The 27,883-nt window shown below is 38.7% G+C and overlaps 1 protein-coding gene across 3 annotated transcripts in view; it reads right to left on the bottom strand.

Moving 5' to 3' along the window:
• CDC42SE2 (CDC42 small effector 2) overlaps nucleotides 1–27,883 on the bottom strand; it is an 80,698-nt gene that overhangs the window by 25,275 nt on the left and 27,540 nt on the right. For all 3 annotated transcript variants that reach the window (XM_054283511.1, XM_054283527.1, XM_054283519.1), the window contains exon 4: nucleotides 6,417–6,729. In XM_054283511.1, coding sequence (XP_054139486.1) covers nucleotides 6,417–6,470 — 54 coding nt within the window. In that variant the 5' untranslated portion in view covers nucleotides 6,471–6,729. The remainder of the gene's footprint in view (nucleotides 1–6,416; nucleotides 6,730–27,883) is intronic.

Here is a 27,883-nt window from a genome sequence, read left to right as displayed (position 1 = left end):
GTGCAGGCAATGATCTTTAAAACCGCAATTTAAAAATACATATTTTCTGAGTTGCACATTGGTCTTAAGAATTATCACCAACAGAGTATCTGAGACCCATTCCAGAAAAGTTACAATAAAAATACAGTAAGATAGCAGCAGAGGAAGCCTCTAATCTCAATACTCCCTTTCACATCAAAAGCAGTCAAAGCCAGAAGGCTGAACACGTAGTTTCAGGGCAACGACTCACTTCTCTATTCACTAACACAAAGCACACTTCCAAATAGTGCCAGTGAAAGTGCACATCTCTCAGGCTATGTCCAGATTACTCCTGCCTCTAGCTGTTGGCAAGTAGAAATGCCCCTAAATCTTCATGCTTCCCCATCTCCACTGCTCTGATGTGAAAGGCAGAATGGGATAAAACCACTGAACTGACAAACAATGGAACTAAGGAACACAAAAAACACCAGGGCTTTATAGCTTCAAGTTCCATTAGAAAAATTATAGAAAAATTACAAAAAATTGCATTGGAAATGCTTCAGCACAGTCTCCAAGGGTGTTTGCAAAACTTATCAACTTTTGCTAGGCAGCATCAACTAGTTCTTGTGGAAGCTCCTTTTGTCAGTGACTCATACCAGGGTGTTGCTCTTGAAAATGCCTTCTCATTGAAAAATTTGGAGATTTAAGAGAAATAAGAAACAAGCAATTCAAGGGCTCTAGCACTAGTGTCCAGATCAACAAACAGCACAATCGACTTCCTGCCCATGTTTAAGTGGAAAGCCTCAGCTCCGTGGAGCCTGCAGATATTAAAAGCATATTACGTCCTTCTTCAACTATGTTGATAATGGCAAGACACATTATCATCAACAGAAAGCTGGCATAATTCTTGTTTCCAACATCCTTCAAAGAGCTACTTTCCATGTCATCAACTAGTATCACATTAAGTAAACAGCAACAATGCAGCAAATGAAGGGCTAAAAATTTCACAGCCATAATAAAAAAGAACATAAAATATTCAGTTAATTTTATTCAGGTATTTATACATTAACACAAAACACTTCCTTTGTTTTCTTTGTAAACAGTTTAATACTTGAGCGTCTCCAAAGATATTTTAAGATGTGTGGTGGCTAATTTAAAGGTAAAAGAAAAATCTAGAGCAGCTCTATCAGGCTTAAAGCCATACAAGCAGATCAGGTTTTATAAATAAAAGCCAAGCATTTTGGTGCTTTTTTTGATTCTGCCCCCTTTGATAAGGTGTTCCCTCAGGCTACTTCTAACAGCAGCACTGAACAGGAAAAAGAAAGAATTTGAAGCCTCTAAACTGGCAGCTCAAAACATAACTCAGCAGGGTAACTCTGAAATCTGAGGGCTCTCTAAGGTTGTCAGCTTTTACTGAGTCTTTCCTAGGATTACTGAATGCAGTAGAAGGATTGAATTTAATGAAAAAGAAAGCCTGAGTTTTAGGTATTTTAAGCCAGAAGCAGCACTTTCACAGAGCACTTGTGCTGAGCACAGAGCCTGCACTGAACCAGTACTTCAAGCAGCAAGGTGGTATGTGTGCCCTGCTGGGGGCGGTGATCTGTTCTGCAGTTACAAGGCACACGAATGTGCCTTGTGAATGTTTAATGAATGAATGTTTAATTCTCCTTTATAAGAGTTGCATAAATTACAGTGTTAGATGTATCCTTAGCTGTATCTATGACTCCTTTTCCAGAAAGGAAGCTAGGGCTGAGAATACCCATTCATGGATAATTTCCTTAGGTAACCAGGGTTAGGATTATTTATGTCTTCTGAAGCATCCAGCAGTCAGTGCAGCAGTATGTGCAGGGCTTTTCCTGCCTCTTTTTAAGACTGGCCTCTCCACTCTAAACACCTACCTGTTGATCCTCTTCCATACATCAAAAGAGACACTAAACAAACTTCACTTTCCAAAGCACTTTAAACATTTATGGCATAGCATGCAACAAAACTGTAAAAGCCCCTTGACAAAACACAAAATGGAAATAATCTAAACAAGAGACAAACAACAAAATATCAACAAATTAACTAGGGAAGGAAGCCTGAAGCCAGAAGTAAGAGAGCATAGTTTATTCTTTTGTAGCAGAGCAACAATTTTACTGCAAGGTCAAAGCAAACTGCAAAGCTCAGCTGTACTGAGCTTTGGCCCAAATCAGGTGGGAGTGCACCAAATCATGACCAAAGGCTTCTCAGACCAAAAATTAACTTTCCAAGTTAAAAATGGACAGACCAGGAAGAAAGCAGTATAGGAAAATAACAGATTCCTGGTGTAGGTGACAAGCTTAGCCTAAGAAAGAAACCATGGACACTTCCTCTAAAAACCTGTGAGATTTCTAAGCTTCTGTTATCAAGCAATGCATCTGGTAGTGGGAATTTGGCAGAGTTTAGTGAAACATGGCAGTGGATGAGATGAGAGCACAGAAAAAGCATGTGAAAAATGACTGATCTTACACTAGGAAACAAAATCAGCTTACAGAATCTATAAAGGATATCAGTGGGAGGTGTAAGAAAACCTACAATCACAGAAAGTGCTACTTTTCCCAAAACAAAGGTCAGATCATAAGAAACTGAATTCAGGGTACTTAAATCACCAAGAAAATCTGGACACGGTTATTAATAGATTAGTATCTCCTCCTTGGTATCATGAAAACAGATATGAAAGCAACTTGTTATCTGCAGTCTTCATTGTGGTAAAATACATTATGAATCAAAAAAAAAACCAACAGTGTGATACAAGAACATTCTCCCTTGGCTTTTGTTTGGATTCTACTGTGGTAAGAACCTCAGACTAGAAGCCACCACAAGGAACATGCTTCTTTCAGCTGCATCCCTAATTAGGTTTGTTACTTTGAATACCTGCTTTCTTCATTTTATCACTCTGTTTCAGAGAAGCTTAGGGCATCCAACCTGTGTACCTTCCATGATGGTGAGTACTGCTGTTTTGGATACACCAAGTGACATATTTAGCAACCAAAGTAACACTTAGGAGAGAGAGCAGAACACTGCTTTCCAAGACAGGTGTTTTATTTCACAGCAGCATGGTGCATACAGTTAGCACTGACAAAAGACTAAAAGCTGTGCCAAGATACATTTCACTAAAAGATCATGGTAATACGTGAACACTTGTCTTTGATTTAAGGAACAACAAAGAACACTAATATATAACTGCAACATTGTTATTGCTCTGCTCTGGGGTATGCTATTCACAAAGTAATGTGTTCTTATCGGACTCGTGCATGTGCAGTTCTCATGTTAAGTGCACTATAGCTGAAAAGAATACAGATGATGTATTGGACCATTTCAAATGCAGTGTGTTAGAATTTTGCCAGCAAAATTCTGAAAGCAGGGACAATTCTGGATTTCAAGAGAGAATGAAATTCCTTAGCTCAACAGATGCTAAAAATACCACAGAAACATGCAACTATGAAGACTTTCTTTTTACTTCCCCCTCTAGCAAGGAGGGTTAACATTTATGTCCATGACATTAAAGGTGCCTCAGATATCAGCATCTGCCAAAGGCATTGAGAAAAAATAATCACTTCAGAACACGTCCCCTGGCAGAAGGAGGGTACCGAGGAGACCCAGAGCAGAATGGAAGCAGGTTACTACTGCTTGCAGGGACAGGCAAGTTCCCTCCCCGCCTGCCTCACCTTCTCAAGTGCCCTTACACAACAGGCGTGAGGCCCTGGAACAGGATGGACAGACAGCTGATGATGTGGGCAAGGTTTTCCTGCTGTGCTGATCCTCCTTTCTCTGCTGAACAGTGACAGGACCCGAGGGAACACATGAAGACACATCAGGGAAAGTGTAGGCTGGATATAAGAAAACATTCTTCACCAGAGGGTGTTAGGGCACTGGAGCAGGTTCCCTAGGGAAGTGGTTACAGCACCAAGCCTGACAAAAGTTCAAGCAGCATTTGAACAACACTTCTGAGCACACAGAATGTATTTTGGAGCTGTCCTGCACAGGGCCAGGAGTTGGACTTCATGATTGTTTTGTGTCACTTCTGACTCAGGATATTCCATAATAAATAGAAGTTTCAAAATAGAAGGAATACTTAAAACACCGATCAGAACATTTAGCAAATTAAATTCCTGCTTCCAAGGTCTATTTTGAAAGGCTGGTGGTTGCTGGTGCTGCTACAAGACCCCATTAGTCCTTCCCCAGAAGATGGCCACTCAACATGCAATGGCTGAACATGAAGTGGCTGGGACACTTAGGCAGGCCATGGAAGTGGTTGAGATGCAGGAGTTAAAATGAAAGAAGGCACATGAAAGGAATAAGTCTGGGCAGATGAGGCATTTCTCCTTAGAAACTAAACTCAACTGACAAGTTGAATGCACAGCAGGGGACAGACTCATAACTTTTATCCAAGTTTGCATGTTTCACTTAGTTTATGATACAATGGGAAAATATGTAACAGTATTTTGGGGCTGAAAATTAGCATATTTTTCAGCAAGTCTCTCGAACATGCAAGCACACAACATCTGCAGAGACAGGGAAAAATGCTTGCTTATCACTTGTCTCATTTACCAGACTCATTTACCTCAGAGTTACACTACACACTTTGCTATTTGTCAGAAATGGAAAACATTCCTGTACTTACTCAGAGGTACAAGTGTCTGATTAAACACTCCACTTAGTGCAACCGAGCATGGCAGAACAAGTGCTGTACAACACAACACAGCAAAATGAGATGAGTAACTGCAGGGAAAGGACAACTAAGTGCCTTTCATCAAGCATGCCAAGGAGGGCATGCATCTCTTTTTTTTGAGACATATCCTGAAGAATTTTGGCACTTAGTAACAAGCAAGTCTCCTACAACACTTGAAAGACACACTTCAGAAACTAGGTTAGTTAGTGCTCAACAACACACTATTAGGATCTTAAACACAAGGATTGTTTTAATCATCAAGCCAATGCACACCACTGTATCAGCAGAAACAGTGCGCTGCTTCCCTTTCCTTCACTTTCCACGTACCATCTCCTCCTGCTTCATGAGTCATTACTCACAGACCACTGCATTAACATATGTGGATTTCTTGGGCAGTAACTTAAACAAATCACAGAACTCAAGTCAAGATTTTTTAAGGACTGAGCCTTGGGATTCTCAAAAACAAACAGAATATGCCATTTTGCTATCTGAAATACTTTGAACTTTCACATCATATTCAAATGTATGTTCAAAAAAAGAGACAAATAACTTTGACTCCATATGAGTACAGCTAATGTTTTAAAAGACTGCATGGTATTCAAGCAAGAGAGGAAGATCACAGCTTCCCATGCTGGTATCTCAGAGTTAATCTCCCACAAGTCTGCTTGACTAAGACTGAAATAAAACTGCACTCATTAGTTCAAAATGTTAATGGTCACACTTCAATATTTGCATGCCATCAGTCTGGCATTCAGGCTTTGTGCAAGGACAATGCCTAATGTGAAGTTCTTTTTTCCAAACTTTAGTTTCCCTAGAGCCAAATATTAGCAGCTGAGCATATTAATGTGAGGTTTCTTTATTCACTCTGGGTTTCTCTTGGTTACTGTAATGCCACCAGTAGTAACTGGGTTTTTTTTTAACATGTTTGTAAAACTACTGTATGACCACTGTAATTTCTATATGTTCACTTAGCTTGATCTAGATGCCACATCATAAAATGATGTTTCTCACAGTCCTAACCATATTCCTGGTTAATTCCACCTTCATACAGGCAGAATTTCGGCCAACAGCACTGGACTCAGAAACATACTCTAAAGCTACTTAAAAATATATGAAAACTAAGAATATTTCTGTTTTCCTAACATATGCTCTGAAATTTTCTTTTATGTAACAGTTTGCTATATACTTTTTCACACAACAGCCATTTTAAATTCTATTTTTTTAAGTATTTATAATATGAATGCATCCCTTCATTCTTCAAAGATTTAATCTAAAAAGTAAAAAAATAGTTAAAGATTAAATCCTTTTTTAAATTAAGGTGGTAGAGGACTGAATTTCACTTTGGACTTTTTAATGTAATCATTTTCTTCTACCATCATTGTCTAGCCACACCCTAAGGCAGGCCTCAACTCATACAGAAGTGAGGACATCTCTACACCTCCACTAAAACGTTATTTATTCTAGAAAGACAGTTTACATCCTCATTGCCCTTTTCCTTTCCCCTCCTTTTCAATTCCAACAAATATAGGCTCTTTCCAAAGACTTTGGACAGATTCAGTCTCAAGGACAGGAAAGTAACAGCAGTTTAGAACAGACTTTTTTGATCCCCATCCAGGCAGGTTATCAGTTAATTGCTTAATTCTCACCAAGGCTGGTCAAACAGCCCTTATTAAAAAAAAAAAAAAAAAAAGAAAAAAAGAAAATTCAAACTTTAATAATTTACTTAATTATATAAAAACAAAGCAGTGCCAATATTGATACTTACAGGCTGAGGCTGTTCTGCAATACAGCAGTTGAAACACAACCAAAACTCACTCATTGTTTACAGTCTGAAGTGGGAACACAGATGAAAAGCAGGACTCAACCTTTGTAAGTCTGCCTGTTCTTTGAACAGGTTTATTTTTAATGGCTCCAATGTGAAAATTTTCTTTTCGGATGAGCTCTTCTCCAAAGACAAGTCAGTCCCAGGACAAAGAACTTGAAGGCAAAAAGTTATTTTAGAGTCTTCTTCCAGAAGGTTGATCCCAGCACCAGAGAAATATTACGAATGCTTCTTTGGTCCCTAGCGTTACGTGAACCTGAAAACAGAAGCACACGAATCAAAAAGAGAGAATACAAAGAATCTCAAGCTCCAAGCCAGCCACCCACACCATTGATTTCTTGGTAATACCCTGAATCAGAGATTGAAAGACTTTAGCAGACAAGTCAGGTGCTTTTTTCTACAGCGACTACCAAAAATGGCATATAACATAAATCCATATGAGACTTGCATTCCAGTTTTGGTTAGACTAAGTGATACCAAGAATTGGTTTTCAATCTTTTGGCAGTTATCTCTGTTTGTTTCTAACTTTCAGAAAGTGATAATTGCCCATACACCCCTTTATCTTATTAGAGAATCGTGCCTGTTAACACATCATACTTCTCAAGGCATACATACTTCTCATCATACACTCACAGTGTGAGATTTAAATGGTATTTAACCTCAACCCTGTTACACAATTGTCAATTAAAGGTATGCTCTCCTAAATGTCAAGGAAACAAATACATTTCTGTATATAGAATATTTGCAAAATGGCTGGACCTGGTCAACACAATGTATTTTCTTTCCTTCCACCCTCTTCTACCCTATGCCTCATTTACAGTTTACTTCAAAATAGGGTATTAGTTGTAGACCTTGAAATTGTTCCCTTAAACCTCTAAAACTCCTCAAGTGGAACAAATGAGGCTCCAGATTCCAACAATTCCTTTGCTCAAATAATGTTTATTGGTAAACCTCCATTCTGGTTTCTTTCAGTAGGAGTGCAATAAAAATTCCTGTGAGACTTCATTTATCTTGCAACATATCAAACTTTACTTGCAGAGAAAGCGAGATAATATTGAGAAGGTTTTTACTAGCATACTCCTTAACAATTCTTTATACACTTGCATCTTCATTTACACAGATGTTTGCACAACTATGCAATTTCTATTTCTATGCAATTCCTCACAGTATGAAGTGGTTTGGAGACTCCATGCAATGCATGAAACTAGGCATATATCAGTGTACACCTTCAGTGGCAGAGCAGCTCCACTTTGCTACCATCTTCATTAGTTTGCTACGTGCCAAGCACATGAGCAAAGCTGTCCCTCATTTATTTACACACACACCAAATCAGTGCGCTGTGTGGCTGTGACAGGCCACGTACTTTCCACAACTACTCTCTACAACACGCACAAAAAGAATACAGCAGAACCTTTTCCATGCGATCTCCAAAGCTTTTGGGAAGCTCTCACATTTCTTGGTTTTTAAGACACTATCTGAAGCTCCTTGAGAAAAAAAGGCATGCTGCAGTAACAACATCTAAATAGCAACACCCCATCTAAAGTATTCTCATCTCCTAGCTTTGCAAAATCAACTGATACTGTCAAAATTAGGTTTATCTGCCTGCTTCTTAGATTCCTTGCTTAAAGACCAGAACAGGAAGCAGTGGGGGGGATATGCTTTGCTAGGTTATCCTGTTGCTAACACCATATAAAACAAAGCAACTTTATTAAACAGGATACCTTGAGGGCAAGAAGGAAACATAAACCAGCAAACAATCCCTGCGCTGACAAAAATACTTCTGTACAACCTTTTGCTTGTCAGATACTTGAAAAGAAGGTCTTAGAACAGAGCTAACATGATATTTTTTCACTACTTAAATGATGTTTTTCCTTTCCTTTTCCTGGTTTAAAGATCACCATTTAAATCCCATGAATGGATCACGAAATTGCAATAAAACTTGGGTTTCAGCAACCAGTAGTGTGAAACCCAAGACTGAAAACAGAAGTCTCTACAGAAGTTCTCACTCCATACTTAGGTGGTCTCAGACCCATTTTCTCAATTATTCTGGCAACTGAAAATTTCATTAACTTTAAATAGCAAGAGTAGCAAAGAAAAGCTTGACAGAAAAATACTCGGCTGATCTCTACGGGCTCAGAATTTGCACACCACACAATTATTTACTAAATTTGATTCAGTATGTTACAAAATCAAAAGTAAAATGCAGTTAACTCCTGTTAAGCATGTAATATTTGATACTTCTAGTCCCGTGGCTATACAGCTTATGTCTCCGTAAGAGCTGGTTAATTCACTTCTAAGACGGGCGTGAAGTTTTTCTGAAACACAGCAATGCCCTTCCCAATGCTAGTGGTTCAGATTATGAGGAACTGAGAAATCAAACACTCAAAGTTAGCATTTTCAAGTTTGATATAGTGTAAGCTGTAGAGCAAGGAGTGGGTGTTGCACAGTTAGCTTTTCTTGCTGCGCAAGGAGTCTGATTTGTGACTCCTGAAACTGTGATACTTGTTGCTTCCTTACAATCTCTTTCTGACTAAGTCCAGAACTGACGTATCAAATTCTTACTGTCACAGAGGGTTAACTTTGATCTGCGTGTTACACCCAAGTACAGAAGACACATTCTGAAGGGCAGGGAGATTTGTTTTGTTGATGTGCCTCTGTGTTTGCTCGCTCAGAGCTGGCACACTCCTCCAGCTCACCGCAGCCTCGGGCACCGTGCTGAGCTGCAGCCCTGGGAGCAAACCTGGAGGGCTCTGTGTGAGCCTGGAAAGCTCTTCCTGGTTACAGAACACCCAAGGGTGCAGAAGCCTTGCTCTACACAGCCACTCTCTGCATGCAGGACTTGCGACCTCCAGGACAGTCAAAACTGACTCCCGGCCTTAGATCTAAAGCTTTTGAATGACAAAGCCAAGCTAAAGATCGTAAATAATAATCTCTGATTACATGCTTATTCTTAAAAAGGCATTTTCAACTCTACAGACTGTAAAGTGCTACATTTGCCTTTAGTTTGGTGGTTCAGCAATCACCAACACTTTTTCAATCTGTTGACTTTTAATTAAAACACACAGTTGACATATCAGTATGTCTGGAGAAAACTGACATTAACTGCACCTCTTAGAAGGAAATGAATGCTTAGCTGTACTTTTCAGAGCTCTGGAATTTCATACATATTCCCAGTTTGCTAAACAAATGATTTTTACAGGAATCAAGTCAAAATAAATATCAAGTATAAATCTGTTGCACCAATATGGAAAGAAAAGCAATTAAGCTGAAAGCAAAAAGGTGTATCGGTGCTAACGCTGACGTTACTGACAACACACTAAAACTTCTCTTACACTGTCAGTTGCTTGTTTAAAGATCAAGTTGAAACAGGAAAATTCTGCAGTTCTTTTCCAAATTATTGGTTATAAAGAAAGAAAGAGAAAAAAAAAATATAGTGGCCTACAGCTTCTAGTCAGGTAATTATCTAACATTAGCACACCAGCAATCTTGTAGGAAATTGTTCCTGCAAAGCTTGAATTGCACCCCAAGCCTAGCTGCAATTAACAAGGCCCCAAAATATATGCAGTATTTCATATCTAGTTCCCTCCTTTTTTACAGGATTAAGATTTGAACCACAGAACCACAGAATGGTCTGGGTTAAAACGGACTTCAGAGATCATCTTGTTCCAGCCTCCCTTCCACCAGCCCAGGTTTCTCAGGGCCCCATCCAACCTGGCCTTGAACACTGTCAGGGATGGGGCATTCACAACTTCTCTTGGCAACCTGTGCCAGTGTCTCAGCACCCTAACACGGCATGGTTTGCAGTACTGCTGCCTTTGTCAGAGCAGACTTGCCAGATACAGAGCACAACAGAGGCTGAAGAACACACTCCACAGTGACAGCTCTGCCACCCTTTGGTTTTGCTCTTTGCTCTTTGCTCAGTCTATGGTGCTCAGAGTGGCAGAACACCGTAGAGCTCACATTGAAAAGACAAGACAATTGCTCTGTCTAAACCGGAAATTTATCAGTGATGAGTGGTGAAACACCAATTTGTTTTTCCCATGTAAACTTTCTGAACTCTCAGTGCAACTTATTTTAGAGTGGATGATTCACACTGCAAAAACACACAGGATTATCATGCTGAACGACTCTGTTGCATCTTAAGGCCTTTATACCTTAGTTATTATAACAATTTAATAACGTATCTAGAAATAAGTATAGAGAAATCAAGATTTTAAAAACAATACATTGTTTAAAATTTAAAGTGAAACACCAATAAGGTAATTTTCTTCACTCTAAGGTTAATTTCATGGTGGCTGGTCTAATGCAAAAACCAAAACTACTGCTTATTGTTAAATACCAGTCACAAAGGCAGGAAGTGCAAGCACTGCATTAATGATTAATGGGCAAAGTACACTTTATATTATAGTATCACCAATTTTTCTTACTAAAGCAGCATTAGCTTTTTGGTGAGAAATATACAGAGCAGGAAAGGTAAACTAAGACATCAATTTTCCCTCTAAGCTTTTCAAATTTATTGATATGGAACAGGTTAGACAGCATTTACCTTAACTGATCCAAACAGGAATATGCATTATGCTGTGGAGCGTCAGTTAGAATAAAACTACTTAATAAATATACAGTTTGAGAATAGCCTGGTCTTTTTAAAAAGGCATCCTTTTAAGGATGAATTTTCGATATCTTTTGACTGTATGCTGTTCACTGTGGCTTTACACAGGAAATGTGGTAACAATGCTCTTTGACAATCACTTGAAATAAATAAAACCACAGGAAGAGAAAAAAAAAAAACTACAGGTGTTAGCATCTGAATTTAACTAGGCTTGCTCCAAAGCTCAGAGTATTACTTAAGAAGAATGGGGGGGGGAAAGTGTAAAAAAAAGAAAAAAAATTTTGTTCAAATCATGAATGAAAATCATGCCATGCCATGGTATGTCCTGACACAACATGATGTGCCATAATAGGCACATGTAGGCACAAAGTCACAACCAAGCCCACTAACAGTATTTTAGTCTCAAGTACTTCATAAGAAAAAAACCTTCCAGTTGTTCTTGCTATAGGAGATTCATCCCAAGAAATACATGGGTATTTTGATTTGGTTTTTATGCCTTAAAGGCTTTGAAAAACTGTTATTTCTTTCAATCCTGCAAGTTGTAAGTAGAAAATTATCATTTCTGAATGTACTTCTAAGACGTCTTTCACATTTTGCACTTTAAATTTCTATTGTAGCCACACTATTTCGTCTTGACATGACTAAATTAAGTCATGTGGCAACCAGAAACAAGAGAGGAAGAGGATTAAGGTGTGTCCAAGCCAAGAGAGAGGCTGAGCTTGTGCACACTTATACACAGCTACAGCTGTAGCAACCGGAGGACACCCTCCAACTCTCAAAGGAGAGAGAGATGTTTTCACTTGCCAGCCTGATTTTTTGAAACAAACCATCGACAAGAAGCAAGAGGTTTTAAACAAATACCTACAGAGAAAGTTGCTTCCATTCATGAATTTTGTATCAAAAACTTTATCTCATCAGGGCACTGAACTTACAGAAGCACTCTTCCTCCATTCCCCCCTACAAGAACAGACACTTCTGGGCACTTTGACACTGATTTTAATGCAGCAATTGTCTTCTGCACTTTCAAATCCTGAGAAACTTGAGCTGCAAATAACTCTTGCCACACAGAAGATAACATTCACCATCAACATAGCCTGAATAAGGCTGAAATTTTTTTTTAATTTCCTCATAATCTTTCCATATTGATTCTGCCTCAGTGCCTCCCAAGTCCCTCAAGGTTTAGTTTCAATACATTTAACAGTCTTCTTCAAAGTCTGAGTTAGGCTTTCTTGTGCATTTTTAAACCCTGAATGCATATGTCCTGACTCTGTAAAAAGGCTACTTTTATTCATGTCTTTGTGATACAATTTTTCACATTATTATTAAAGTGGTAAGGCAATAGGTCTTGATTTTGGGATTATTGGTCATCTGGAGTAAATTCTTATTTTTTGCCCCTATTAATACCAAAATGGTTTTCACTAGTATATTTCCTGAAGCAACTTAGAAATAGTTTGTACTTCAAACCAAGCTCAACACAAACTAATAGCCATGAAAAATTACTAGTATTAGAGCAATTTTCTTCTGAGTTTAAGGTTTGAAAGACTGTTGAAAACAGGGCAATAGTCTGAAGGTACTATTTTACAGCTTACTTAGAGGAGACAGATGGGGTGATTTTTTAAAATTGTAGTTGTTGCTAATAGTACAGAATCTAGCTTTAGGAGCAATCACATCTTTCACTGAACACCTCCAGTTTTTGTGCTTTCAGCTTGCAGGAAGCCATCACAAGCTCCCCTGCAATAAATGTATCCACCTGACATAATACATGGGAAAGCAGCAAAAGATACAGGAAGGAAACCACAGCAAGTTTCTAAGGAGAAATACTAGGTTTTCCTTATCAGGTTGCTGATAGCATGAGAGGGAGCTGTAAAGAAGGGGACAGCAGGAAAGCACACAATTCTGTCAAGGAAAGTACAGCTCACCAAGTGTGGCAGTAAACACATTTGCAAGTGCCACCTGTGACCTTAAAGCAGAAAGGCTTTAAACAATTTTTTTTTCACTCCTATCTGCAACTCCCTGAGTTTTATTCTGTAGCCCTTCACTTAAATTTATTTATTTCATGTGAGGGATCCAGCCCTTGAAAGGTGCTTACTATTTTGGGCACAGAACCAACAAATGAGACAGTACCACTAAGTCACATTAAAATTCTTCATGTCCAGTTCTTTTCAAAGCTTCCTTTATTGTCTTTAATTATAACTACATTTGACATATATGGGTTCAATGCACGTTTCTGAAACAGTCAATTCATAGCTCATACTATTCCCCACACTGACAAGCCCACAGCAACCTACTTCTCTTGAAACCTTAGCACTAATAGTTCTGCACTATGAAAATTTAGAAAGACTAACAGAAAACTAATAATCCAATTTTTTTTACTAAATAACTGGAAGGCAAACTGTAGGTTTGTTTAGTTCATGGGCTGTCAGTCGGTGGTCCCCATCTCCCTCTGCCAGAATTACTTTTTACTAGTTGGAGCTGGTCTCAGCACAGTTGCTGTGTTTCCTTTATTAGTTTCTTCCTTATCTTAGGAGTCATGCCAAAAGTCCCTGTGGCACATAAATTCTGCTTTGTTTTTGTCCACTATCAGTGGTACATCCTTCTTCCCAAGCTTTGTCAACCTCCCCCTGGGTCTGAGATCACAGAAGAATGCCGATGCTAAAATTTAACGAGGCAATTCTACATAAAAGTAATTTATCTAATACCTGGACATCACCTCCCTCTTGATTGCAAAACAATTATGAGACCAAGTGCAGTAGGCAAAAGCAGTGTCACATTTTGTGGGACTGGGTAAGTCAATGTTACCCCATGAAACTACCCAGGATTCACATGGGGCCATGCGAAAAGCCAGATGAATTTTCTCTGTTCAAGTCCTCCTCAGCATGGACAATGCATGCTTCAAATGGCTAGAATGTATCAGCAGGATGTCTCTGCTTTAACTTTCAGTTCCACAGCAAAAAACAAAACAGAAATAGGTTTTTGTTAAAAACACAACAGAATTGGGTATTTTTAATCTACTATAATTTAAGCTTGTTTAGATGACTTGAGCTTTGTGTATGCATCCACGTGTAGGCACATGGGACATGGCTTAAAGAAACTTGAAAGCTAAGACAAATCACATTTTCAAAGGCACTTTGGGTCACTCTAGAGTAGAAGTGCAATTTAGGACTTCTGGAGCGGGTACTCAGAGAAGCTGTAGGCAGAGGCCTGTGAGCTCATGCAGTCATTTTCTCAAGTGTACCAATTCCCAAGATGCAGTACATTTTCTTGTCACTGCCCATTGTGAACTCACTTAAATGACCACTCTGCAGCTTAATACAGGCGACATCTCTTGGCTTCAATGTCTACCTCCGTTACTGTTGGCTCATGTGAAAAGCACTCACACAAGAGCCTCACACACACAAGTCTAAATCAGGCCTTGACTGGTCTGAAGTGATATCAGTTTTTCCTGACCAGACACTTGAGAAAAGTATACCGAACACTCGGTTCATTTTACAGGCAGTCCATCTTCAGACTGAAATTGGTACAGAAATATCACCCAAGTTTGGCAGAAAAAGTAGGATGTAACTGAGGCATATGGCAGAGCCAGAAAACAAATTTTAGAACTTGTGAGAGGTGGCAAGTGCTAACTGGGCCTGTTTGGATTTCACTTTAAAGATAAGCATGGGGAGCAGCACGAATAGACTCCCAAAGCAATAGACTCACGAAGTCTCATAAAGAATGCTCTAGTCAGAAACCTGTATTCATGTAAAAATCGTGTAAAAAATTATGTGTGGTTTCAGACCACACCATGTGGAGAAGAAGAAAACTGGTAAAATGTTTGGCTTTTTCCTATTCTCCATCAATAGCCCAAGATTAGGTAGCACATTAATGAGTAACATACAGCACAAAGTGATGCCTAGACAGGAGGGTCAGGTTTCACCTTTTCCTAGCAGTATACAGCAGTAAATGGTTTTCTCCCCTGCCTTCAGACTTCAGTTGCTATAGGCAGGTACTTTAAGTGTACTTGTTTGCCTTAAGTGACTTTAAGAAATGTCACTTAAGGCAAACAAAAATCCAGACATACCTATAGCAACAAAGAAATCTGGTCCAAGTACCATAATTTAAGTAATCCATAATGCAGGTAAGAGTGTTCTAATTCTGTAACACTTAAACAAGTGCAAAGAAAACAATGAACTGAAATACAGCCCCTGAGAAGCACACACAGAGCTCCTACGCTTCCACAGCACAGAAAGCTCCTTTCAGCCACTTCTACACACAAGAAACCTGCTAAATATTGTGACAGCATGTGCATGCACATGTCCATACAAAGCCACACACACAACTTACAACTAGTAACTGCAGCAATCAAAGTATTTCATTCCTATGGCTAAGGCTCTCATGCTATATCCAGCAAGTATGAAAACCACCAACTAGAAAGCTAATAAGCTTTTGCCTCTACAAACTTCAGATAGCCAGATGATATTAAGGAGAACAACTACCAATTGAAAAAAAGTTTCTAGGGATATCTAATTAGAAAAAACCAAACACATATTAGAGTTGTAGTCAGTATGAAATAACATTTTTCAGGTCAACAGCACAATTTGATTCTTTTGCTGGAAGGAACACTTATTTTTCAAAAGAGAATGAAATTCAGGAAAGGGAGAAAAATCAGAAACTCTTCAGATTTTTTTATACACAGAGTTGCTCTCACTCAGGCATTACACATGCACAAAGTTATACCTCCTTACCAGCAATAACAGCAGTACCCATACAGGGTTGTTTATCACAGAAGAAATACTGTAATTTCCAAAATATCTTCTTTGGTATCTAATCTTCAAATTTCAGCTTGATTCAAATAAAGCACATTAATAAAATGCACATTAATTAAAAGGAATTACTGTTCTTTGCTTCCCCCTTTCCTAAACTGAAATTCACTGCAAATGATCCTTAATGTTGAGTAGAATTTGAGTATTTACTTTACTCTTTAAACTAAGTACTTGATCACAGAGAGCTCTTGCTGCTTACACTGATAAAAATGTTTACCTCCACAGAGTATGAAAAAAATGTAACTACAAACAAAATCTTGAAAATCCTCACTGACTTTCATTTTGTGAGAGATGCTTAGTAATTTTTCGCTTAGAGATCTTGTTTTTTGGCAAGTCCAAGATGGATGAACCCATTCTGAGTGAAGAGTGCTTTGATCCAGACGGACATCATCAAGAAAGTCTGACTGAAGTCAGCCCTGCTGTGCAGAACTCAGCTAGGCCACATCTTCACAGGAACTAAGGAATCTAGGCCATGTCCTACCACAAGCTAACAGAACCAGTCTGAGCTGACTGTGATGGGGTCATTCCCTCAGCCTTATCTTCTCCAAGCTGAACAAACCAAGTCGCCTTAACCACACTTCAGAATTCTTGCCCTCAATACCTACCACCACCTTGGTCATGTTGCCCTCTCTAATAGCTTTAGATATAAAGATATTTAGGTATTTAAACTGTGTAACCCAAAACCTAGCACTCAGTGTGAGGCTGCCCCAGTGCAGAGCAGAGTGGGACAATCCCCTCCCTTGCCCAGCTGTGATGCTGTGCCTGATGCACCCCAGGACAGGGCTGGCCCTCCTGGCTGCCAGGGCACTGCTCACTCATGCTCATATTCAACTTGCCAGAAAAACCAAGCCCCAGATCTCTTCCCAACTCTCTTTCTGGATGGTTGCTTTTCAGACTCTTGCTCCCTAGTTTGTATATTCAAGCAGCATTATTTTGGATCAGACACAGAATGTGGCATTTGCTCATTTAACATTCCATATGGCTGGTGATGGCCCAGCTCTCCGGTCTATCCCAATCTCTCTGAAGGGCCTCCCTAACCTCAAGGGAGTCCACGACTCCTCTTAATTTAGAATAATTGGTAAAGTTACTTCATGTAGGACAATTTACTTAATATCTGCATTCAGAGACCATTTCTTACTGGTCTAAACACTAAAGAGCAATGTCCCTAAGACGTAGCCCCATGGAACCCCACTAGTGACAGGTCACCCCAGTCTGATGTCACCCCATTCATTGCAGCCCTTTGTGCCTGACCCCTGAGCCAGCTGCTCACCCACCACATGAGGTGTTTATGCAGCTGTGGGCTGGACATTTTCTGCAGGAGGTTCCTGAGAGAGACAGTATTGAAAGCTTTACAGAAATCCAAAAAGATCACATCAACTGGCTTTGCTTGGTCAATTGAGTAGGTTACCTTGTAAAAGAAAATTAAGTTTGGTAAACAAATCTTTCCCCTCATGAGCTTATGATGGTTGTGACCAATGACTGTGTTGTCCGTATGATGTTTTCAGTAGCACCCATACCAGGTACTGAACTGAGAATGACAGGCCTGTAGTTACCACTTCTTCTCACCTTTCTTGAAAATTTGGTTAAATCACTACTTAGTTTGCATTCAATTACTGCTTAATTGATTACCATTTAATTTACATTCAATCACTGATTAACAGTAATTTGATCACCATAAAATCACTAATAAAAGCCTTTGAGTTAACATTATGACCATGACTTCTCTAAGTTCACCTGCCACTTGGCATTTTACACATCGGACAATAGGAACAGTTTTACCAAATTAAGTTCAAAAATAACTTATTAAAATTTAGAAAAGTAAAATAGAGAACCAGGTAGTGACGTCTAGCTTTAAGCCCAAAAGACACTATGCCATCTTTCCTACATATGCAGAAAAATAACTAAGAACATATAGTCAGCTTAAAATAAAACACATGGTGCACAAATTTTCAACACTTCAATGCAATTTCATTGAAGATATCAGAATTATTGACCTAGTTAAGAAGCAAAGTGCTATACAAAAAAGGAAATTTCAAAATGTTCCAGAAACATTTTAACAAAGTATATATTCTCAGCAGAACAGTTACTGCTATTCTGCAATCTGAACCCAAAGGAAACTAGATGGTCTCCTCAGAAATGAGCTGCCTATCTTGCCAAGGAACACTGACTTGGCTTCCCTGTGTACCCACGAAAAGGTCACTGCTGTTAAAAATGTCCATTTGGGAAATGTCCTGTGGGTAATATCCCAGTGGCAGAGTAAAATTCACCAGGAGTTCTACAGCCAGTAAAAAACCACTGCAAACCTCAAACAGTTTGACTTTCACAGGAAACACCCACAAACAGTGGTCTATGGCTTACCTACCCTGGACAGGTATCCAGGGAAAGGAAAACCAAGAATAAACCTGTCAAGGCTACAAGCCACTTTTCCTAATAGCTTCAAATTAGCTTGTTCCTACCAGTAAATCTTAAACAGATTCATTTCAGCTCCCGAAACCAAAAGCTGCTGACAAAGCCATAAACAGCTTGCAGTACTTCACTAAATATGGAAGCAATCTCATGTCTCTCAGTTCTTAGCTTCTCACTATAAGGAAGTAAATAGGTAATGTGAAAAGCATACTCTGACACCAAATAACCATAGGATGACACTATTTGAATTCTGCAGTGAACTCCAGTTATAGTAATTACTCCAAATTGTACTGTCATATAGCAGACGGAAAATACAAGCAACATCCCCTTAAAAAACAGGCATATTCACAGACAGGATATAATTTGACAGATGTAAATTCAGCCTGCCAACAATACACTAATAAACTGCAGATTATCCCATGTCACAAACTCTCCTGTCTTATCCAAGAGCCTACTAACCGAATGTGTTTAAGCATTCAAACATACTTCATACCATAAAAGATTGCTCTTTTACATTCTGAGTTTTGGGGGTGTTTTTCATGAAAACAAAAGAAATCAACCAAACCTCAATTTCTTAAGTTGTCAAAATGACATTGCTATGAAATAAATTGTGAAAAATATGATTTATCAACTGACGAACCCTCTGTTCTCTGTGATGCAAAGTATTTTCTATAAGTTGCATTAATAAACATGAGAGGACTGAGACACTATACCTGGACACTTCTTGTTCTGTTCCTCAGAACACAACTAGAGAAACTTTCCAGGATACATCTGGATTCAGCACATGATCTCTTGCCCGCCCTCAAGATAACAACTTTCTTGGTTGTGTCTATTTCACCATTAGTTTGGAACTTTTCTGTGAAACAGAAGCATTTGGTTTGCTTAAGGTCTGGGCTGTGTGACAGCAGGGGACCACAGGCAGATCAGCAAGCACCCTGGCAAGATCTGGAGCAGGTTCTTTGCCAAGGGGCAGCCACTGGGCATCCAGCTGGCTCCAGATCCGCCCCAGGAGGCAAGCCCTGGGTCAGGGACCTCACACAGCCCTCCAAGCCCCAGGCACAGCCTTGGGGATGCTACTGCCTCTGCAAGCACCCCCAGTGCAGGTGATGTTTTTAAAAGCTTATGTTTTTAAAAGCTGAAGGAGAAAACAGATGGATATGTAGGTTAGTAAGGTTTTATTTTTTTCCCCACAAACAAAATCTGATTCACCTGAATTACATTTACACATTCATTCTGACCACGGATGTACTTCAGCCAGCTGGCTCTGATATGGTCATGCATCTGCTGTTAATTCTCTTCCTTAAAAATGAATTTTGCTTGCTCTTAAGCATATTTTGCACCAGAAACACCCTATTATTTTTTCCCAATACATTTCAGATTAAGCTCACATCACACAATATGAATTATATTCACTGCAGGCAAACATGACATTGTCAAAGCTGAGTCATGACAGCTACTAAATACAATCTCTTTTAAAGAGGATTTAAAGAACACACTTTTTTTAAAATCAATTAATCCAGGGACTGTAGAGGTAAACTGTTAACCTTATTGTTGGTAGAAGATGTTTTCTGTATGCTAAAACCTAATTCGCCACAAAGTTACCTGCTTCTCAATTAAATTCAGTTGGAAAAACTCTATATCCTGCTACCCTGAGCTCGGAAAGGGATCTTCTGAATGCAGAGCCAAAGACAGTGCTGGAGTCCTAATCAGACCCCAATTTCATTTAATAAAAATTAACAAGGTCCCCAGCTCTTCTTATCAGGTTCATGTTCTTGGACTGATCAGAGAGTTCTATTCTGAATTAGTAATGATCTATCACAACAAGATGTTCCCAAAAAATCTTAACCTCATAAAAGAGTCCACAAAGAACCACATCACAATCCTCCCTGCCCCCAAAATAAGGATATTTAATTATTTAGCTCAAGGCCAGACAGCATTTGCCACTTAATTCCTTTTAGCTTTCAGTTACTCAATTCCTTTTAGCTTTCAGTTACTCATGTTTTCACACAAGAACTTCTGCCTTTGAATGTCTGTTCTTAACATAACTCACAGGTTAGAGACCAATTTATTAACTAAGAAATCAGAAAACATATTCTGGAAAGGAGGAAGAAAGAAGGCAATGAGGAACACAGCGGATATGAGGCTAGATCTGCCCGTGGACAGACACACTGTGCCTACAGAAGAGGCAGGTGTTTAGCTGCCTGAGGTGTGATCTCATGCACAATCACTGCGCTACACTTCATCCACATCCCCTGCTGGCACCTCGGGAGATGCCAGGTGTGGCTGAGGGAGCTGGCAGTGCAATCGCTACACCAGACAGAACTGTGGAGCAGACTACAGAAAGTGAGTCTGGACCAGCTGCTGCAGCTCCCACAGACAGACACAACCCAGACTAGCCAAGCCTCAGAGCAGAGCCTCTCCCAAAATGCCTCCCTGCCCCTCACACATTCTTGTACATCCACCCCTTCATGGCCATCCCTGTAGCGTTGACAGCTGGGCATCCAGAGCTAAATCTAACTTTGTTTTTTTAAGATGTGATAATTGCAAAGCAGAGTCATGCCATATGGCCTAGCTAAAAATTAGTTCAGACAAGTGTTTTTTCTCCTGAAAAATGCAGTGTATTGCTATCTGGCACAAAGAAATCAGAGCGGCATCATGTCGAAACTAAACTATTTCCATATAATCGTAACAACAACAAAAAGAGGTACTTAAAAGATCTTGAGTTTGGCCTAACTAAATGCTCTACAGCAGCAGTGTGCTCATAAATTGCTTCTATTGTAAAATATTGAATTACTTGTCAATAGCTACTACATAGCACAAACAAGCTCAGAGCATGTTGCCAAGTCAGGCACATTGCAGGACACTTGTCTGTCAATTTCACAGAACGACACTGCTGCTCTGAAGGGAAACGGAGGTGCCTAAGCTGAGCATAGATGTGGGTTTCTCATTTAGTTGATGATAGCTAGAAAGTCCTTTGTTAACAGAGTATTTTTAATCACTGTGAACCATGAAGAGACCAGTACAGTGTTTTCAACAATAAATAAAGAAAATCAAAGTTAAATTACAAGGGATAAACATGAGATCAAATTATCTAGCTTATTTATCAAACATAGGAGGTTTTTATTTGCATGCTCATGCTTTCAGATGAAAGATGGAAGCATAAAACAGAACTTTAATTACAAAAATAATTATTATGTCCAAAACACAAAGGACATTGTTGATATAACTGGGTTATTACTTTCTAAGGCAGGTTTGCAAACAGCACTTTTGTACTCTGACATGCAGACTCCAGGCCCCCATTACTACTCTAAAACAAACTTAATCAATTTATTCATGAAATCAAGTTAAATGGTATAGGGGAAAAAACCAGAAAGCTATTACCAAAATACATTTCCTAGAGTGTTTTTTCTAAATTGTACAACAGTCTCAGTAGGCAAGTAGTGGAAGTTTCAGCCCATTACTCAGTAGGGGAAGAAACAAAAAAGTTCTTGATGTATGTTAAAAAGCTATATTACAAAAAAAAAAAAAAAAAAAGAAAAAAGTTAATTCATTAACGATTCAAAGACTTTGCCAAAACTATGAAAAACAGTACCAAGCAAGTAACCAGCTTTTGCTTTTTCCCCGAACAGACATGATTCATCATCTTAGATCCAGTGACTTCTTTGATAAATTTTGTGGTGCCAATTTTGAGATAGAATTGTCACAGCAAAGGCTGGTAGTTACTGTAAAAAAAATCATGCATTTACATAAGGACTTCTGAGCATAATCAATCATCATGAATCCTATTTCTAGTATTTAACAGGAATTAGTTTAAATGCTAAAACATAACAAACAAATAAACAGGAGGCTCATGGCAGGAATAGGCTTTAAGGAAGCCTGACCTCTGCCTCTTTATGTGTGTGGGAAACTAAGGCATGCAACAACTGTATTTTAAGGCAGCCAATAACATGCATAGTCAACTTTGTTCTGAGCACACACATTTCTACCATTTCAAGGATTTCCATGTGTATCTTCTCAGAGATAAGGCATTGGGACTGCTCACAGATGCTAAAGACAGAGATCCTTTCAACAGGCCAGCAGATATCTACTAGTTTTTGAAATTCTGTGTATTAATCTTTTACAATTTTATGAACAGACACACTAACAGTAAAATGTTACCTTTACCTAGAAAGCAACCCATATATGCGTCAGCAGAAATTGTTCTATACTCTGCTCACAGAACTCTGCAGTTCATTGAATAGCATGCCTTGAAATAACCCCCACTGAATATGCACTGCTGATTACTTTAATCTGTGATGTGTTTAAAAAGAACTCTACACATCTGCCTTGGTATCTGTTTTCATTGCATTCTAGCAGTACAACTATAAAGACATTCAGACAATTTCATGACAAAATCGCATTAGTTTTAAAGGGAATCTTTTCAGTTTTACAGTTTTACTGCTCAGAACAAACAAGTGGTCCTCTGCATGTCTGTTAGTAACACACACTGCTTGTAAATTAACATAATATTCAGAGAAGACCAGGCTTCATCCTTCTTTAAGAGGAAAGACTGACTGAAGTAAGGATTTATAGTAGGAATATGCTGCGGTGGCTGCAGTGTCCATGGAAATTACTTTTTTACTAGAGGGGCAAAATTACAGTATCCACAAGGCGAGTTAAGAGTATATACTTATCAAGTTTTATGTACTCTTAGCAGCGTCATTCCCCTTATGTCAATCTTGTGTATTTATAAAAGCTGTGCAGAATCCTCAGCAGCTCTTTGACAAAACCATCTAACAAATCCCTAATGGATACAGGGAGTCTGTTCTTTAGGTAACACTAGTAAAACACATACACAGTTGTTAGAGCTGCCAACGCTCACTTGCCAGATACACACCAAGCAAAACGTAAAAGAAGATTTGTTCTCTTTGCTACAAATAGGCAACAATACAGGACTGTAACTGTGCCAGATAACACTTCATTTCTCACTGTTTATTAATACAAGGGTTTGTGCAAGTCACTAGAATATTGTATTCTATTTTGAAAGGGTTCTCATATGGCATAACAGGATTTTAAAATGCCTCATTTTTTTCTCAAGATACAGATGTTATACTTACAGCTTGAGATTACGTATAGAAGTCAAAAGCCTTGTAAGTGAGACGACTCACAGAAGAAAAACAGCTTTAAAAAAAAAAACAGTTTGGAAAGAAACCTTGGTTACTAATGCTGACCTATGGAAGTTACAAAAAACCTAATAACATCCTGTTTTCTGATGGAAATATTTGCTACAACTGCATTTCTTTGCATAACTGCTCTTTGCCAAGCATTATTAAGTTGTAAGTATGTTTTTTAAAAAACAAATATATAGTAAAGTCATTGGTTAATTTGTGGCCCCCTAACATGCTTGTACTGCTTCAAATTTATCTGAATATTCATTTCTTCTTTCATGTTTGAGAGTTTTGTCTTATTTTGTAAACTAAGAAGCAGAAAAAACCTCCCTGAAGTTTGAAACTTCATTGTGTAAATAAATGCCAGATTAATGGAAGGTAACCTGCCTTGTCTAGTTGCAAACAGAAACAGCGATAAATGGACAGGTGTGCTTCCCATCTGAAAAGGCCTCCACAACACCATTAACCACTACTCTACACAAACAGACATTGAAGTAATAACTGAAGATCCTGAACCTCTAGTCCATTTGTATCATTTTATTAAAATAGACATTCAAATGCCATTTGAAGAAAAGAAGCGATGCAGTAACCATTAGAAAGTTATTCTGATGATTGAGCCATCTAAGTCTGAAGAATATGCCCCTTCATTTCCCTACAGCTCACAAGCACTTTCTCATCCTGCCCTCTTTCCTTAACTTTTTGCCCCTTTTTCTCAAAGAATATTTTCTCTACCTCCTCACTTTTAAAAAGGCAATATACAGGAAGAAGGACAAATAAGCATCTGAATAGGGTGCACATTAGGGAACTAGTGCATCACTAGCCTTTTACTATTATTTTCATTATGAATGACATCCCAAGTAAAGACGTACAACACACACTGTTTTCTTTTGGAATAAATTAACCAAGGCTTTATAGTAATTTTCCCCATTTCACAATTTACCTTGACATTTTTGCCATGAATGTATTCCATATTTTTTGGGTTTTTAAAAAATTAATAAATATTCTATTGCTCTTGTGTATGTATCTAGCTTCTTGTAGGATGATCAAACTGGTAAAGCTCAAATCTCAAAGAAATAAAGACACCAGAGTGACGGACAATGCAGACCTTGGGAAAAGTAACCCCCAAACTACTAGGCATATTCCTCAAAATACCTACACTAGTGTGCTGCTGTTAAGTCTGAAACTAATGTTAGAATTGAGTGCAACTTTTATCTTTCTGCTGGTGCTTCAAACAAACAAAACAATAACCCTCAAAGTGCATCAAGCTACACAATTCTCAGTCTCCTAGCGCTTTTCCTTTTGTGATGTCTGCTCTTTCCTTTCTGCACTGTGAAGCAGGCATGTTAGATCCTGAGGACAGTAAGGGTAGGAGCCAAAAGTTAGAAAACAAAATAGAAAGAACAAGCCAAGCAGCCATGCTGTGTTCAGCTCTTTATGCAGTGATGGTGAGAAACAGCCATTGAAAGAGAACTAGGTTCTTTTTGCTACTGAGTCCTTTTATACTTATGCTCCTACAACTTCTGTAAGTAGAGGAGCCTGTGCTTTCTGCTTCTGCTCCATGTTGTCCAGGTCTCCACACTAGCCCAGTCTTCAGACATTTCTCTTACCTACTTCTTGATTTCTCCTCTTTCTCAAGAACAGCTGTTCTTCTCCATCGAACACATGTGGCAAGGAAAAATTGTCCATTAAATATTAATTTTTGTACCAGTAAAAATAGTATCTACTTACAGCAGGTGTTATCAGCGTGAAATAAAATCTTATTGCTGTAAGATGGCACAGTAATGAAGTTACATTCTTCTCCCCGTTGTGGGCACTTCAATTTGGTGATCACATTACCTGGCAATATTTGCTTATCCACACTGAATGAACACTTTCAAGTACAAAGACCTCACTCTGGAGACTTTGTTTGGTAGGCAGGAAAGGGGAGTAATTAGATTATTTGTAAGAAAACATATCTGAAAACAGTATCAACAACAGTATCAACAACAGTATCAACACATCAGAGGCATACTGTCTCCAAGAGATCTCTCTTGCATTATTTCAGTTAGTTGAACAGGTAAGGAAGGCAAATGAAATACACAACATACTTCCCTCTAGTCCTCAACCTTCTGACCTAAGCAGAAACCCTAAGTGAAGTCTAAAAAATAAACTATGTTTTGACCATAGCATTTCTCATGCCAAAACAATGACAAGTCATGGAGTACTTCTGCTGATAACTTTAAAGTCCTGAATAACAAATGTGAAGTATAATACTTGTGCTGCCTCACTATGAAAAGAATGCTGCTTCCACACCGAGTAAGAATCTCAATAAATATAAGCATGAAGACTCCAGCATTTCTCACATCATTCAAAACCATTTACCCACTTGCAACAGGGAAATACAAGTTACTTTACTCAAGATCAGCTACAGATTTTTCAGACAGCCAACACAACAGGCAGTTTTTTCTAACATACATGACAAAGTCATAAGGAAAATGGCAGTGACAACTACTGTGGCTCTTTGTATTGGGAAGGATCACCAGGTTCCTTCACGACCCAAACTGGCCACAAACAGCACAGTAAATTACAAGGCTTAGCTCCTGATGGACTTCATATCTGATGCTTTCAAGTTTAAGCCCAGAAAACAAACTCTTTTCCAGAACCTTCTACACCACTCTCACCATCTGGCATCTTTATGACAGGGAAACTTATTAACTAAATTATTTCTCTTGGTGACTATTTAGTTCCTTGGACCACAAGGTAAACGTATATTCAGAGGCACCTTCCTGGCTCCAGCTGTTATTATGGTGAAACAAGACAAACCATAAGAATTTCCTAATATACAAATCCACTACTTTTAGTGGTATCCATGGTGCTGCCATGGTCAGCACATGCTTCCCTTTCAAAACAGAGACGAAGTCTCATTTAACACAGCAGAACTTGTCCCATGCCCTCATTGCAGCAACGAAGAGAGAGAAACCACTGACTAGTACAACAGCTTCATTTTCTCTCAAGAACTACTGCGGCAAATGACCACAAAACAGGCATTACACAAGTTTTTAAAAGACAAAAATAGCCCAAACTAGCCGCTGCCTTTTACAAAAGAGGTACAATGAGAGATTTTTTGACTTGGAGAGAAGAGGCACTATTTTCTTCAGCTCTATGGAGATGCTTTCCCCAGTCTCCAGTTACCTTGAACTCCTAAGAAGCTCTGCAGATGCTTTTGAAAAAGATACTGTAGCATCTCTGAAATATACAACTGGTATTTACAACTGGTAAATATCTTCATACTGAAGGTTTGCTTTAGTGCTCTGTCTGCACACTACAGAACTACTGCAAAACTCCATTATCAGACAAGTTAAGTTGTAAAATTCAGTGGAAGCCTCTCTCTATCACAGAAAAAAAGAAAGGTGTTTCCTGCCTTCACACTTGTCTTAATTGTGTCTGGTTTTGTTTGTTTGTTTTGAGTTATTTACTACCATAACAGTATTTCATTTATATAATCCTTCCCAGTGAAAGATCTGTTGCTGAGTCATAAGAGTTTTGCTGGAGGGTACAATCGAATCTGCATGTGTAATTGGTTAAAGTAAATAAACTCAAATGAAAGAAGCAATTTACTTCGACTAAATTGTCAAACAGTTGCACGGTGACAATTCAATTTACCATAAAAAGTTTCTCTGTTTTGAACAAGGTCCCATCTCTCCCATTTCATTTTTCCTTCTCTGTGTGTGGGTGGGGTGGGAGATATTTTCCTTGTATCTGCTGACAAAGATTCACTCTGTATATTTGGAAACAAAAACCCAAAAAAACCACACTCCAATTCCTTTGCCTGGGATAACAGTTTTTATCCAAAAGTTTAGATTAAGTTGTAAGAAGTATGCGCTTAGATAAAAGTTGCAGTTGTTCTTGAACGTGTTTTTCCTTCTCAAACAAAGGAAAAGGACTGTTAAAGATGGTGTCAAACTTTAAATCTGTAGCTTTGATTTCACTAGAAACTTCTGAAAGGAGTGCAAGATATAATTACTCAATTAAATATTTAAGTACAGTCTCAAGTACTCTCCCAAACCAAAACATTTCCCTCATTTTTCCTGACCCCCACAAAAAAATACAAAGAATTCTACAACTTAAGTATTGAGGTGTCTTCAAATATTTTAACACTTGACCTTTCCCTCTGCACTTTACAAGTCAACAAATATACTTAGTAAAAAGAACATGTTTTCCATAGCTTTCATTTTCAGTGCTCATGTCAAGAGGCAACAAAAAAGGGAAGCCAAGAAATCAGAAACTCATTCATTCTACCATTAAGCTTCATTAAATCTTGCTTGAACAGTTTAGTGGGATGATAGCTCTTCACCCAGCTCCTGTGCAGGACAATAGTGCCTGCGTAGCACAGTCAGTGGAAGTAAACCTGGTCCTGAACTTGCAATTCCCTCAGGTCAGCATTTTGGCCTGATCCAAAAACATCCT

This window comes from Melozone crissalis, unplaced genomic scaffold (assembly GCF_028551555.1).
Source record: "Melozone crissalis strain CALT ecotype California unplaced genomic scaffold, PUWL_Pcris_2 ptg000005l_1, whole genome shotgun sequence".
In the NCBI taxonomy this organism is placed as follows: domain Eukaryota; kingdom Metazoa; phylum Chordata; class Aves; order Passeriformes; family Passerellidae; genus Melozone; species Melozone crissalis.
Note: the sequence above shows the minus strand (reverse complement) of the source record. Positions and strands in the feature narration are given on the sequence as shown.